We start from the raw sequence: 15773 nt of genomic DNA on the forward strand, positions 1-15773 counted from the left end.
TTGCCTGGTGAGATTTGTCTTTGCCTCCGTTGCTTTGCAGCCAGTCCAGCAGAAATAAAACAGACTGTAGTAAAAACAAATTGGTCAATGTCACGAAGTGGACCACTGCTGCTGATTTTCAATAAGTCCTCTTTACATGTCTGATGACTTGTGCAGCGGGTGAGGGCAGGTGGAAAGAAGCTATACAGTAGAAGATATGCAGATATCTTTGAGCTGACAGGGAAATGGAAATAAGTCAAATGACAGCTGACGGATTGAATCTACACAGACTGATTTTTTTGGTCTAGACCTTTCACCTGTTGGTTCCATATTTCATCTTTCCCCTGTGTTGAAAGTGTGTGAAGACAGACGGAGGAGAAATGATGAGAGGGTTGGGATACGGTGAGAAAGAGAGACAAAGCGACCGTGACCACAATCAACCTCTCCGCTTTACTACATCACCTTTCCCTTGTTTCCTATCCTGTTTGTCCTCTCTCTGATCCCTCCTCTCCTCACATGTTTCCAAGAACTGTGAGGGTTATCATTAAAGTGAATGAGTAGTTTCTTCCCGTGAGCTGTTCCGACACCTTTACGGTAGGTTTTCTCACTTATCATCATCTCTGTACTACTGACACATATATGGTAAATGGTATGTATTTATATTGCGCTTTTCTAGTCTTGATGACCACTCAAACATATATACATATATATATACATATATACCTCTTGTGATCTTTTAAAGCTGCACTTACTGATATTGTGTTCATTAAAGTATTGTCGACTGTATTTTTGCTAAATTGTTTAGTATTAAGACTTGCATTAATGCAAAAAAACGAAACATATAATGAATAATGGAAAAAAAATTATAATCAGAATTGTTTGGCCACCTGGGGGCAGCCCATCACACTGTAAAAGCATTGACATTTGCTGATCATATATGATTATGCACAGCAAATTGTGGCTTATTTACAAATTAAGAAAACACATAAACATTAGTTATTAATCTTGTTCATGTTCACCTGATGAATTATCATGCGATATTAAGTCTCTTTTTAGCAAACAATAACAAAACAGTAACTGAGACAAGAAACAGAAAGAGATAGAACATCGAGACAGAAATGCAGAGTCAGGTTTGACTATAAAATCGAGCTCTTTCATACATCTAAGCTTTGTCCCAAATCAGGGGCCTCGGGCGGCCGCATTTGAGGACCGGTTGCATCACAGCGGCACAACTAGGCTGTCCCATATCGAAGGCTCCTTCAAACTTGCCCAATAAATGCGTCCATCCTTCCCTGAGCAACGAAGGCTCCAACGGGTGGATCCTCTTTAGAACAGTAGCAGGAAGTTGTCTTAAACAAAAAGGTTCTGGTGAACTCATGGTATCTAAAAGGCTGCCAGACAAAGTTAGCAACATGCTGATAGCTTAGACACAGAAGCAGGAAACACTCCTCCTGATTATTGCAAATGTTGCTCTGAGTCTGGTATTGTTTGCTCTCACCTTTGTAATAACAACATTAAAAAGCACCGTATGTCCGGTGCGGTCTCTTCAGCTTCCCCTGTTTCTGTAATACTGTAAATATTTACACATATAATTTCACTTGCACATAATAATTTGACTTAAATAATGAGTATTAGGGCATTAATGGTCGCTACATTTTGGAACCACTCTATAATCATACAAATACATCTTTCTCCTTCTACGCAGCCAGCAATGAAAGCTCCACTCACTGGCTACCGGACGCAGTAATTCCATCGGCAAACTATGTGAATGCTAAAACAACAATCCTCTTGTTAGCCCAAATCCACAGATATGTCTGTGATGGTGGTAAATCAAAGTGGCAACATCCTGCAAATATCAAGAGATTAGCTGAGAGTGACACTGATACCAGTCTCACAATCCCAAGCTCCAGTGCAGACATATGCACACACAAATACACACATACACGCGTATACACAAACACACACACACCCCGTCCCAGCATCATACGACAAGTCTGTCAGGCTGCCAGGGAGCTCCAGCCAACACTCACCGCCTCAGCCAGCAGACTCCATTCTGCCCCCGCTTCACTTTTCAAGACCTCACTATCTCACTCTAATTGGCTGAAACCATAGCGGGCCGTTATTCTTTTCGGAGGAATGTTCTGGAAATCGAAAACAACTTCCCGTTTATTTACTTACACTAACCACTCAATTAAGTCCTTATTATCTGGGAAAGCTTTTTGGGGTTTTACACTTATTCAGAGGGGAGCTAAGCAAGCCGTGGCTGTATTGAAATCGTAAATTTGCGACAAAGTCCCCAAGAAAAAAAAGGGCTTTCAGGGGAGCTTTCAGTCAAGACCACACTCAAGTTGACACTTTTTTCTCTCCGCCACCCACTGAGTGATGATGTGGTGAGAAGCCGCAAAGGGGATCTACAAAGGGTGGGGATGTGGATGCAGGGCCAAGTGCTCGGCTGTAGTTTGACAGGCACTTATTGATCAAGTTGGCTGGCCCCTAATCTAGACGCACACATCTGCATATGTGTGTGTGGTTAGAATTAAAGGTTAGGTAATCCCACAAAACCGTTTATGAATACAACGAACACCAGGACATTCACATGTATGTACTTGCACACACAGTCAAAACATACACACACACACACACAGACACACAGAGACGCACACAGGCAGGATCCCTTTGAAGAGTGAGAGGGACAGAGAGGGGGTGTAGGCGGGTAAGCGAGAGAGACCAGGGGGAAGAGAGGATAGAGGGGAGGGAGGATGGTGGCAGTATTTATAGACAGCAAGTGATGGGATGCCCTCATTAGTGCATGGCCCACTGAGCTAGATGACATACGCCGCCAAGAGGTCATGTGACCGCATTACTCACTCCGGCGGCCTGTGAGAGGGCCCGTCGAGTAACAGAGAGGGAGCGAGCGAGTGAGGGAGGGAGGGAGGGAGGGAGGGAGGGAGGGAGGGAGGGAGGGAAGGAGGGAAGGAGGGCGAGAAAGAGGCAGAAGTGGAGAAGCGGAGGGAGTCAGAGAAGAAAGGAACACAGGGGGAGAAAACTAACCATGAACCCTGCCGTGCCCGTTGCCCTATTTTAACTAAGCTGTATACAAACAAAAACTCTTAATTTAGGGGACGTGCCGCTCTCCCAACTTTCTGAGCACTGACCTCAATTACCCGATGAGCCCGCAGCTTTGTTTCATAACCCTAATAGAACCACGCGAAAAAAGCCTTGGACAATGCCGGCTCAGGAGGTGACAGCCGTTCAGAAAATACGTACTTTTTTACGAGAGATCATGTTTCCAGTGTCAAAGTTTAGAATGACACGACAGGCTTTGGGCTAATGATAGGCCAGGAAAGTTGTCTTTAAAGGGGAGGTGGTGTGGTGGTTGCAAAGATAATGTGTGCCGCTAGTTTTCCCCCATTGAGGCCATAAATGTAATCCTCTATACATCTGACACCCCCCCACCCGCACACACACACGCTCCCTGTCAGAGCTGTGCAGACACCTCAGAGCGAGGAGCTGGACCAGAGACCCTGTAAAGCCTCAGACCTGGACCTCATGACTTCTGTTTGGAAAGAATGAGAAAGCGGTCAGGAGGAGTGCTGAGGAGGTGTGATAGAGGCATTGCATTAAAGGTAGGGTTGGTAATTTTTCCTGAAACTGTTTCTTATCTTATTTGTTCTCTTCACATCCCGCTAGCCATCAATAAATAAAGTCATCTGACAAAAAAGGAAAAATTCTAAGAGCTGTTGTTTAGGACCTCGCAGGACTGTAATAATTACGACTAATCATTTCATTGCAACCAGATTAATGGATTGGATGGTGGATCCATCACTTACTGACCTGCCCACCTGCACGCACCCTGTCCATGTTCTCAGTGCACGTGACTGGAGTCTTCGGCCAACGAGGCTTACACCACCGAAGCAGAGACGGTAGTCAGAAGTTGGAGAGCGAGTCACGGAGAAGTCGGCTTTGTAGCTTTGACGAGAGAACTGATTGGTGGGATGTATCGGTTGCATGTGTAGCCTACTCTTGCCTTGCTTTTCCTGGATCACCAACCCCAGCTTTAAAGGTGCTTGTAAATTTTATTATTGCCAATATTGCTACAGAATTACTCACCAATCTAGCAGAAAAATGCAAGTTCAGTATCAAACATCATTACTTACATGGCGCTTGGTGTGCTAGCGCAAATGACACCAATCACAGTTTCATGCTTGTAGAAAACTACATAGTAAGCTCATCAGCAAAAGAAAGAAAAATTTTACTAGGTGCATTTTCTCTATGCCTGTAATTACATAATTGTCGCAGGACTATGACGTACAACAACGATGTTGGCCAATGTATAATCTGACAGTATATTCAAAATATTTATTCTACATTCACTATTAATAGGTTTAGGTAAAAAACACAGTGAATGATCACCATTAAAAGTAGAAAATAAACTTGTTTGCCGCAAGTTTGTGCTGTCTCCAGTGGTGGAAAGCAACGCCACAGTTATCTGTTGTTTACTTCCTTTTCTATCGCTTTCCTTTTCTCTAACATCCAGTTACTCAGGGGACATATTATAACCTCTTGTCTTGTAAACAAAACAATGAAGCTCTTGATAAGACATCAAATCCACCACCCCCTCTCGCTTGAAACCACGTTCCGCAGCAAAGATACAAGTAGTGTAAGGTTAAGTCCAAAGAAAAAAATAGAAAGAGAGGCACAAAGACATTCAAAGAACAATACAGCACTGACACAAGAGAATCAAAAAGAGTCATCCGGGTTTACAGATAACCAGACATTTGAGGATGGCATGATGAGGAACACACACACACACACACACACACACACACACACACACACACACACACACACACACACACACACACACACACACACACACACACACACACACACACACACACACACACACACACACACACACCACAGAGAAGTACCACATAAAAGCGCTCTTGTATAGGCAGGTGAGTGTTGGTGAAGGGTCCCCCTGTCTTTCAACTCACGCTACTTCAAACAGCCCCCTGCATGCTGATGAAACCTGGGCCTCATCACCACAAACAAAGCTGGTGCCACTACTCACACACACAAGAAGTGAAAGAAAACTGTTTGTGTATTTTTTTTCAGACAGAAAACAACCACCACTAAAGGATCAGATTTTTTGTTTTTAGCTATTGCTATAGCTTTAGGGATCGCAATGTCGAACAGAATTAATCCCAATGACTTTGGAGATCCTCAGACTTTTCATCTCATACCACCATGAAGTTGATATTCATTCTGTTATTTGGCATCAAGAGACAGCTTAGCTGAATATGGTTTGAAGGTAACACTTGTTACTTTACTCAAACGATTTCACTGTGAAACAGGCCCTATAACGATGATTGGTTATACGTCTATAAAGGTTTTTCAAACAAATGGAACCTGGTTTTAATCAAGAAGTCTGACCGCATTGGATCTGGATTTTATCAAAAGTGTTTACAGGATTCCAATGAAGATCAGTCAACCATGGTGATATAGCTCAGTCACCTTAAGTTGGGTTAAGGTTTGTAGCTGATTCAACGAACCACTTGCTGTGATTAAACTCACACCATGTCTCCTCAACCTGTTCTCCCACATACATGCTGAGAACAGTGTGGGAGCAACAATCCCCGGACCATTACTGTTTAGTGCGGTTGTTGTAGTTGGATTAAGACGTTAGCTATCCCCTGTTAACCTCTCCTCACTGGACAGCGCTGATCCAGGGCCTAACATGGTGATCAGGGAGATGGAGCCACATGAAAGGATATCAAAGATATAAGACTTACATGGGCCCACACTGCAAAGGACTCCTGGAGGGCAGGGGGTTAAGGAGAAGAGAGACCCTCCTTCTCTCGTTCCCTGTCTTTTGCCCTCTCATGCATGTTCCGAATGTTAAACACCACCACATCCTCGTCCCCCTGTACCTCCTCCTCACTCGCCTCTTCCCTCCTCTCCTCCCGCCTCCTGCCCTTCAGAATCACTGATGTGAGGTCTTTTGTGAGAGCGCTGGCTGGCCTCAGCCTGGGCTCTGTTACGGCCTGACCACTGACCCACTCACCCGCCTTTTAAAGAGGTTTTAGGGTCACGGGTTCACAACAAGGTGACTCAACTGTGAACGGCGGGCGGCATCCTCTTTCAAAGAGCCTACGTCTTCACCTTTTCCCTCTCAAGAATCTCTCTCCCTCTTTTTTTGCTCCCTCTATCTGTCTTTTCTTTCTTCTTTCTCTCTTTCTCTTTCTCTTTCCGCCCCCCTCCCGTGCAGCCCTTCTCTCCATGTATCCTCAGAGACTGACCCGCCGTCTCAGCCCTAATTAGCATAGCATCCCAGAGCGAGGAGAACATGAAGGCTAATGGGGGTTGGGGCCCCGTAACAACACCAAGGGTAAAGCTTCAAGTTTCTAACTAAGGCCATCACCTGACCACATTTACATGGGTTTCTGCAACCAGGATGCAGGCAGCAGAGTAATGCATGATAAATTATTCCTTCCTATTTGTGGAGGAAGTGAACTAGAGGGGAAAGGCATCAGGATTCAAAGCAGTGCTATATGGAAGGTATTTCGAATTTTAACTAAACTGTAATGAGGGGAGCTTTCATAACTACGGTGATTGTGGAACAGGAGGAAACATATTCAGATGAGTGGGCTTTGCTGCATCAGGATAATTCATTGTGTTATCCAATTAAACACTACCTCAAAAAAGAGGATTAGGAGTTTCTTATGCGAGATGCATTTTTACACACGTATATACGAAAATTGGACAGATCATTCAAATACAAAGCTCCCTCTGATTGGTATAATCCCTTTTTTGACATCCATTACTTCTTTCCATTGCTTCAGTTCATCTTAATTTTCTCATCTCAATACAGTCGCCTCCAAGCAATTAGTTTCCCAGTTTGAAACCCTGCTTGGCTTTCTGTTCTCCCCGTTATGTTGTCCCCATGTCTGAGTGGGTTTTCACTAGGTACTCTGGCTTCTTCCCACAGCCCAAAGACATGCCGATTGTTTGTATGATTGGAGACTAGTTTGGTGATAGGTGTGGAAGGCGATACACAGGTGACTTATCCAGGTTGTAACCCGCCCCTCGCCCCCTGTCAGATGGGATTGGGTCCTGCTACCCCGTGACCCTCAGAGGATAAGTGGTATATATAATGGATACATTTTTTAGTGTATGTAAAGCTTTTGTGGGTTAGGGTTAGGGTTAGGCTGTGTTCTCAATATTGCATTTAAAGGATATCATCGAAAATGAGATATATGCACATACACACCTTGTGATGCAAGAGTTTAAAGAGTTTTGCACAATATTCAGTTATTGGCCTTTATACAGTATAGAGGTCAGACAGGTCAACAACTGTTAGTCTCTCAGTTTTCACTTTGCTCTCAAAGGCATTTATTATCATTCACCAAACTGTCTCATCCTAGTTACAGGATACAACAACTTGATTGTTGCTGTTTTGAGACCTTCAGCAAACAAACAGGTCTGGAACATGCACAGTTAGTGTCATTCTAAGCAAAACATGTGCGTCAATAAAAAAGGACACACTGTTATAGTATAGGGAATCAAGTTCCTATGATCTGTTCATTAAGCAGCACAGATCCACATGTGGAGCAACTTACCATTCCATTTCCACAGTCGGTCCCATCAGCCAGTGGCATGTGCTGCGTGCGGCATCCTTTGTGGTCCCCCTCTGCGCTCGTACACCACAGCCTCTTGCACTGTTTCTGCAGAGGGGAAAAAAAGCATGCTTCTGCAATTAATCATTTTTGTGGCTGAATAGGAAACAAGCTTGTCTATAATGTGAGAACATTGTACAGACAAAATGTTTTAATTGAATCTGTGCCTTTTATTGGGCCCATCGCAGAATTTAAGTGTAAACATATTGCTTTGTTTCTTGTGGAAGGAAGTGTGCGTGATTGCAGCTCCCAAATATGTTTATTGGTTTCATCAAATTCTTAATATGTTATGTTTAATAAATATTTTTGTCCAAGTAGCCAGGAACTGACACTTTCTTTTGTGCCTCACTGGTTCCCACACATGTGCGAGATGCATTTTAATGCCTCGGCATCGGGTTGTAATTAATGGCTGTGCAGTCAACAACAGGCTGAGTTAATCTGCCTGTTTGTTTTTACATTAGGCAATGGGATTTACTGATGAAACCAATCCACACTATTTTACAATAAACTACACACATTTAACTGATTTAAGTTTCATTTTTTATGATATTTTCGGACCTACAAGAAACTGCTTTGCATAACCCTCGGACAGTTCATGAAGGTTCTCTACTTCCACTTGAAGTCTTACATCTTCACTTTTTCAGTGTGGTTCTGCTTTGATAGCAAGCCAACTTACCATGTAGGGGCAAATTTGGGAACCGGGTCCAAACATCAGTTCACACTGCCTGTTGGCATTGTATATTTGACCAGGGAGGAGGGTGGGCAGCTCGTATGTTCTGCCTACTGGCTCATCGAGGAGGCACTCTCCATAGCCGGTGCTGAAAAAAAAAAAGGAAGAACGTGTGTAGTGTAAATGAAAAGAGAATATAAAAACCACACAAGTCTGTTTACAAACACATATATGCACCACGCACACACACGTCATCATGGTATGACAATTCCCAGGATAATCCAGCATGTTCTGACCCAGAAAAGTATCAACATGTGTCATCTCTTTCATAAGTAACAAAGTAAACATCTCTGTGTAATTGTGTGATCATCCTCAGATGTGTTTCCCCCTGTGGGTGGTCTGGAGGGTTACCTAACGGGGAGGCTGATACCGCTTGCCCTCGATGAGCCTGTTAGTAAATGCTGTGCTTGCTTCATGCTGTGAAACTGGTGTCAGTTGCCGCAGACTGAATAAAACTGCATTTTGATACAGTCTGATACAGCATCTTCGTGCTGACCACGTTTTTATTCGAGGTGGAATTATAAAGCCCCTTGATTAAGTTACACTTCAGTGCAATGAATAAAGACTGACTCACAGCACAATAACCGAGACAATAAAAGCACAGCTGGACTAAATGTAAGTGCAGACACGCCACATACAGACTCATCGGCCTTCACGGACGTGAAAAGGCACTAGACAAACACGCTAGCAGAGCATGCTGAGCCTCAAAGGATCTCCTCCTCCTTGTTTACTTTTGAAAAAAAAGGAAACTGGAAGTTGAGGCATGAATAGATGTGTCATTACACAACGTGTCTGCACTGCTCTGACAAATTTCATCCTGGACCGAGCTGCTAAGGCACCTGCTCCATACACCACCAGCTGATGTGGAAGGACACATAATTACCCGGGATTATCCTGAGTTACCATCACTTTGTTTCTTTCCCCTTTCATTTGCAGCCGTGATGTAAGAGACTGTGGCAAACAGCGCTGGGATTCAAGGGGATGACTGCATGACAAGAATGAATCAGCAGCAGAAAATACTATGAATGAAGACTGTGGAGGAACCCTTTCAAGGAATCACACGGACACTCCCATATTACAGCGTCTGTCAGCAGTTGGTGATCTGTCTAATCAGTGTCCCGGAGCCTAATGGAATGATTATTAAGACCAAGACAGACAGAGGATGGAGAGGTGGTCTCTGTGGTCATGTTTTAAAATTTTATGTCTACCACTACTCCGAAAAAAAAACAACAACATAAAAGAGACTTGATTTATAAGATGACTTATACTTGGCTGTCGTGTGCTTGTCATAAAATAAGATCAAATGATCATTTCCATGTTTAATATACTGGGCTATGGTTTTTGAGTGAAGCACAGAATTGCTGGCTGAACAGTGTTTGATCAAACAGCAGCAAAGAGACATGCAAGAGTTTTTCTCTGATGCCCTGTAACAAGATAATGACAGAGGTTTATTTGAATTTGAAGTGACACGCTACAGAAAGACTCGTCTTGATTTCAAAAAAGCAACAATAGATTTAAAAAACGTCGATGACGATTTCACATTAGTGTTTTTCAAGAATGGTTAGGCCAATTTCTGAGGTGAGTAATGGAAGATGACAGGGCTTGTCCCCTTCTAATGATCATGCGGCTTCAGACAGAAGGGGCAAACACAACAATTAGTGGTTGGCAACAGTCAGAAATTAGCATTTTACTTTTAGATTTGGATTTTGAGGCTTAAATCAAACGGCACGGAGCCAGGGGGAGAATGAATAGCTGCTTTATGTAGCGGGCTGACGCATAACAACACTGCACAACAGCGGGACGCTTTTCATCAGTCCTCAGGTGCGGGAGTTCAGTGTTCACATTATTACAGCAACAGTGAGATAATGGGTGGGGGGTGGGGGGGGGTGTCCTCAGCCTTTCTTTTTTTCAAACTAGTAGGCGAGTGGTGGAGATTGAGTTTGCTCTTCAGGGGAAAATGGGCAGTCAAAACACTGACGTACTTGACCAGGTCAGCCCACTGAGCAGGAGTGGTACTGTAGAAGTGCGAGATTGAATCAATGCTTCTCATTGTTGACTGGAGACAGACTTCAAAAGCACTTAGATTTTGGTCTCGAGGGCCTTTCCCACCGCTGTGGCTCCCACACTGGAGCCAAGTGCTACTTCACTTTCACTACACCCGCATTATTTTTTTCAATATAATGTATGTTAAAGTTTATCACAGAGACATTTGATGTTCACGTCTCTTGGCTTTTGAGTGGTAAACACAGAAACCCAACACTGCTGATATGGCCCAGTCCTGATAATAAATAGATTCAGGAAGATTGTCCTCAAATTTAGTCAAATGTTCCAACTGCTGAACCTTGAGCTCATCACTGGAAACTATGCAGAGCGCAGCCTTAAAACTCCATAGGAGGCGTCACCAAATGCTGAGCCTTCAAGATGCATCTGGACCACAAGGCTGTCCTTTGTGAAGGCCTCCACAATTAACAGAGGAAAGGAGGCAAGGATTAAAGGGTCATGTCCAGGGAAGATCTAATTATAACTGACATTTCCCATCTTGAAGGAAACCCTTCACCAGGATCAGTGACCATGGTGCTGGGTAAGGAGTAGGCGAATGAGCAATGGCCCCAAGTTACGAGTTCTGGTGTGAAAAGCAAGCTAAAGTGACTAGATTACTATTTGCGCAGCATCTTGGGAGCAGGGCTCAGCCTCTGCAAGGAGACAGCTGAGGGACTGCTGGAGATGTATCGCTCAGGTCGGCCAAGGAAGACCCCAGGATTCAAACAGGAAATACTCTTTCAACACCAGGCAATAACAACTCCGCATAGTTTACATTTCGCCGACCTGTCTACAGAGCACTGCGAGAGATGTAGAATAACTTTGTTTAGATGGCCATGTCACAACAAGTAGAGTAAGTTAATGACAATCTTAAAATGTGAAAAGGGATTGTGTGAGAATGAAAAAGAAATTGAGTGGCATCACTTTCATCTGCCTGAGAAGAGCCGTAATCGGACATTTGTTTTGCTTTTAGAGTGTTTTGGTGTACACTGGGGCGACACGGTTTGAATCCCGGTTCAGCCAGGGTCTTTCTGTGTGGCATTCTCCCTGAGTTGGCATGGGCTTTCTCCAGGTAGTTCAGCTTCCCCCCCACAGTCCAAAGACATGGAGATTGGGGTTAGGTTAATTGGAGACAAAATTGACAGTGAGTGTGAATGTTGTTTGTCTCTATGCGTTGGCCCTGCTCTACGCTAGCAACCTGTCCAGTGAGTACCCCCCCTCTCATCAGATATCAGCTGGGATTGGCTCCAACTCCCCTCGAAACCCTCAAAGGATAAACTGTTTAGATATTGGACGGATCAGTTTACAATTGGCGAGAAGAGGTGACAGTACTCACTCCAAAAACTCTGTAATGTACTTGCGACTGCACTTGGACCATGACCAGGGATTGGTGTCGTAGTTGAGGGTGGGAGCCATGACGTGGTACTGGTGCTTCATGCCTGCCTCTCGACATTTTGGGTTGTCGTCGTGGGGCATGTTGAACCTGGTTTCAGAGAGGGAGAAAAAGGAAAAGGGGGGGTTAGAGACGGAGAAAGGGATATAAGGAACACACACAAAGTGATTATCAGCTGCTTAATGGCTCAGTCATAGAAAGAGGGATAAATGTCACAAGATTTACGTTCAGCCGTTTGGGGATCACCCTGCCTGATCTTGGCTGCCAAACATCTTTTTGCCTACCCCCCGCTCTATCTCCCAAACATTTATACAGTAAAATCCTGAAAAGGGCTTCAATAAACCTTCTAATGGGGAGTAGGCTGTGCAACTTTTTTTGTAAAACATCACTCTCCATCGATCAGCATCTATCTTCTCCACCATCATGGCAAGCAAGTTAGCGAGAATCACCTCTAGCTCACCACTTGGAGGTGAGAGGTCACCATCTCACATTCTCAAAGGGCTTAATGCTGAGGGAAGTGCAGGGACACCACGGACATCACTAGACACATGTGTGTACAGCCTACACATCACATAAGAACACAGATGTTTTTAGAATTGCAACTCATGATTATTTTAATTATCATCTGTCATGGTGACATATTCAAATTCTTTGGATTCCCTGCAAGTCAAATATGAAACCTGCACTGCTTTAAAACAGATCTGGATACAGCACATATTTGGCATTTTTTTCCACATGAATGACTTTATAATCTTAAATGATTATCAAAATTAATTTTCAGTTGCTTCCGTAAACAATTAATCAACTAATTGTTTTGACATCAGGCATTACAAACTCACAGGAAGAACAACTGTATAAAGTGGAGAACACAACAGAGCATTTGCTAATTAATGAGTTACTCCAGGAAGTCTGCTGTCAGCACTTTTCTTGTGTATGTCCAGAAGAAGAGTGCAGTCCAGTGTGGATGTTCTGTTTTGTGCTGCGGTTTGGCGTACGTTCATGGATACATGCAGTGCCTGCGCCAACGCGAGCATGTGTATTTATACACGCAACAACCCATGCAGCTGCATGATGTCCGAGGTGTTTACAACAGGATGTGGGCCAGTGCTGGGCTCCGGGCCTGTGGCTTAGGGTCAATCCATACCACCACACAAACAAGACCTAGCATGGCTGGCATGAGGCCCACCCTACAGGGGCCGAGGGCCTGAAGGAAAACACCCCGGCCATAATAAAGCCTCTGGCACAGTAATGAGCTCTGAACACACAAACTCAGGCTGCTGCCTCATGCTGACAAAAGCTAATCTGGCTCAAATGGTCTTTGCAAACTATTTTCTATCGCTTATGATGGCGGACAGGTGCATCAAGGTGATGCAGAGAGTCAGAGGCAGATAAATAAAAACAAAAGGCTCAATACTTTGCTGCAACATAAAATGGATTTGAGACAAGCTCCAAAAAAAGTTCTCTTAACACATTACACTGATTTAGGCTTCAGCCATACTACTATGATTATCCACACCACTGCTTTGGCTTCATATCAGTTTTTTATCCCTGTCCATACATATATCAAACACACCTATGAACACATATCACGTGACCACTCATATATACTGGGCATGTGCATGCTGGAAGCAGCAATGGCTACACATGTAATCAGTTGTATCATTGTAAAATCAGCAACACTTGTAATAGATTATCCAAGTTGCATTCGACACTGTTATCCAAGGCTAACGCTGGTTGTTTCTTCCAGAAAGGGGTCACGTGATAGGAGCATGACAAAGTGAAGTGAAGGCTACGTCATGACCAACAAGACCCAATCAGCAAAAAGTTGTCAGTGTCTACCTCATCATTTCCAAACATCCCTGTTTTTGGGACATCCAGGCTAAAATGAAGCTCGGAGTTTTCAAGCTAAAATGAGGACAGCATTTTAAACATCCAAACATTTTAGTGGCTTTAAAACTCCAGAGTACTGCTGACGCCAGATGTATCCATAGCAGAGCTGGTGCATTTTTAAAGCGTAGTATTATGGATGTAGCCTAAGTTTTATCAGGTCTGAGGACAACTAATGGAGATACTGGCTTGAAACCCTGAGAGCCTTTTAGTGTAATTAGCTTATAAATCAGGCAGTTTTGTGGCTCTCCTCCTGACAACCTCAGGGGACAGATCGATAAAGGGATGACAATGGGAGTGTACCACCTCTGGCAAAAACTTATTGGCATCCAGAATGTCATCCTTTTAAAGTTCACTCGCTTTTATTAAAAGCTCTTAACAAAATTAACTGCTTTGCCCTTTCCACATCGCAATCTTAATGCCATGCTGCAATCCCAAAGAGGTGACTTTCAGAAGGACATAAAAAGATTTCTGCTGAAAGGCTCATAAATAACATAAAGAGATAGACTTGTTGGAACGATGACAACCGGAGTTTCTGCAGATTGGCAATAAAAAGCAGTTGATTCCTGCATCGTCAGTGGGTTTCACCAGTTTGCTGCTTAAGGTGGATTTACCAACAAGAGAAATCCTCTTTGACAGCCCCAGTCATTTGATCCGCCTCGCTTGCTGATAAAATATGCGTGATCAGAACAATGCCAGTGATGTTCTGTGGTGTAGCCTGTCATATTCCGCCGTCTCTTGGTAGCTCTCCTCATTCTACTAATGACGGATCAAAATGTCAGAAAGATTTGGTTTTCACCTAAGTCACTTGAAGTCTTGGCGTCATCAGATGACACACTTGATAAATCCCTGTATGTGTCACCTTTGAATGGCTGTTAAGTTTCACCGCCTCGCCCGAAAACCCCCATGATGGCTAGTTGTACTCACACGTCTTTGCGGCCATCCGAGAAAGGCCTCCTATCCTTTAGTCTAAATCTTTCTTTAATCTGCAACACTCTAGAGTGGCTCCCACTACCTGACACCGGCTTTCCCAGAGCGCTAAACACCCGGGAGAGCTCGTGCCTGTGAATGCAGCGATTAACCACGCCAGGAGGCAGCGCCAACTGGGCCTCCAGCTGCTTGAACTTTAGCATAAACAGATACACACACGAGACGCAAGGGGAAAGAGGGCCCAGAGACTCGTCCATCTGGCTGCTGCTCTGCACTGGAAGAATGTGTGAGCGTGGACAGAGGAGGCAGAAGAATATCTTTCATTCTTACCCCGAATGGCTCAAAAGCTCACACTGACACTGCTCCTTTTTATCATCCACAAAAACAGAGAGGCAGACCGGAAAGAAAATCTGTCACTCACTTTCACAGCTACGCTCTGCGAGGGAGGTGGGCATGAGGAAAGGACGGAAGAAAAACTGACGGTTGCTTTGTCTGGCTTTAAGAAATTGCCCACAAGTGAGCTGGCAGAGACGGAAGAAAAGGTGTTCAAAGAAAGAAAGACTTTAGATCTGATGCTAATCGAGGTTCTAAAATTACATCTTAATGAAATCCACTGAACTACAAGACAAGAAAGAGGCCGCAGTGACTGATTTATGACAGTTTTACCTCAAATAGATGTTTAGAATAAACAGAGCCTCATATGACAGATAAAGTCATGTGTTTATGATTACGTGTTTAAGATTACTCATGGAAGGTTTTTTTCCTTCACATGATACATGTGGCAGTATTAGCTTGTTGTGAAAACACTGTCCGGCAGAGTAGCATGTTGTGATAACACTGCTTTACTAACTAACAGGCGAAGAAGTAGAATATGACGAGGCTGTCACATCTCCAGCTTCTTTTATCAGTCGTTGGTTGCTGATATTTCAAAGCAGTACATTTTGTCTTGTACTCTCTGATAAAGCTCTCTGTGTTTTTGTGTTTGTAGAAAAAAACAAAGACTGCGATAAAGGGAGCTCCTCGCCCCCACAGAAAATACTGCTCCTGAAGCTCTGAGTCTGATACTTCCGCAACATTGTGATGTCATGTGACGAATACTTGCATAATGCACGCCAAGCAGTTACTCCACTAG

At 43.8% G+C, this 15773-nt stretch overlaps 1 protein-coding gene across 1 annotated transcript in view; it reads right to left on the minus strand.

Annotated features, from left to right (window-relative positions):
* Positions 1–15773, minus strand: part of LOC117763247 (A disintegrin and metalloproteinase with thrombospondin motifs 20) — an 86845-nt gene that overhangs the window by 50660 nt on the left and 20412 nt on the right. Inside the window, exons 9-11 of the mRNA XM_034588206.1 lie at positions 11768–11914; positions 8338–8479; positions 7605–7709 (exon numbers count right to left, since the gene is read on the minus strand). Coding sequence (XP_034444097.1) covers positions 7605–7709; positions 8338–8479; positions 11768–11914 — 394 coding nt within the window. The remainder of the gene's footprint in view (positions 1–7604; positions 7710–8337; positions 8480–11767; positions 11915–15773) is intronic.

Source organism: Hippoglossus hippoglossus, chromosome 6 (genome assembly GCF_009819705.1).
Source record: "Hippoglossus hippoglossus isolate fHipHip1 chromosome 6, fHipHip1.pri, whole genome shotgun sequence".
NCBI classification, from domain to species: Eukaryota; Metazoa; Chordata; class Actinopteri; order Pleuronectiformes; family Pleuronectidae; genus Hippoglossus; species Hippoglossus hippoglossus.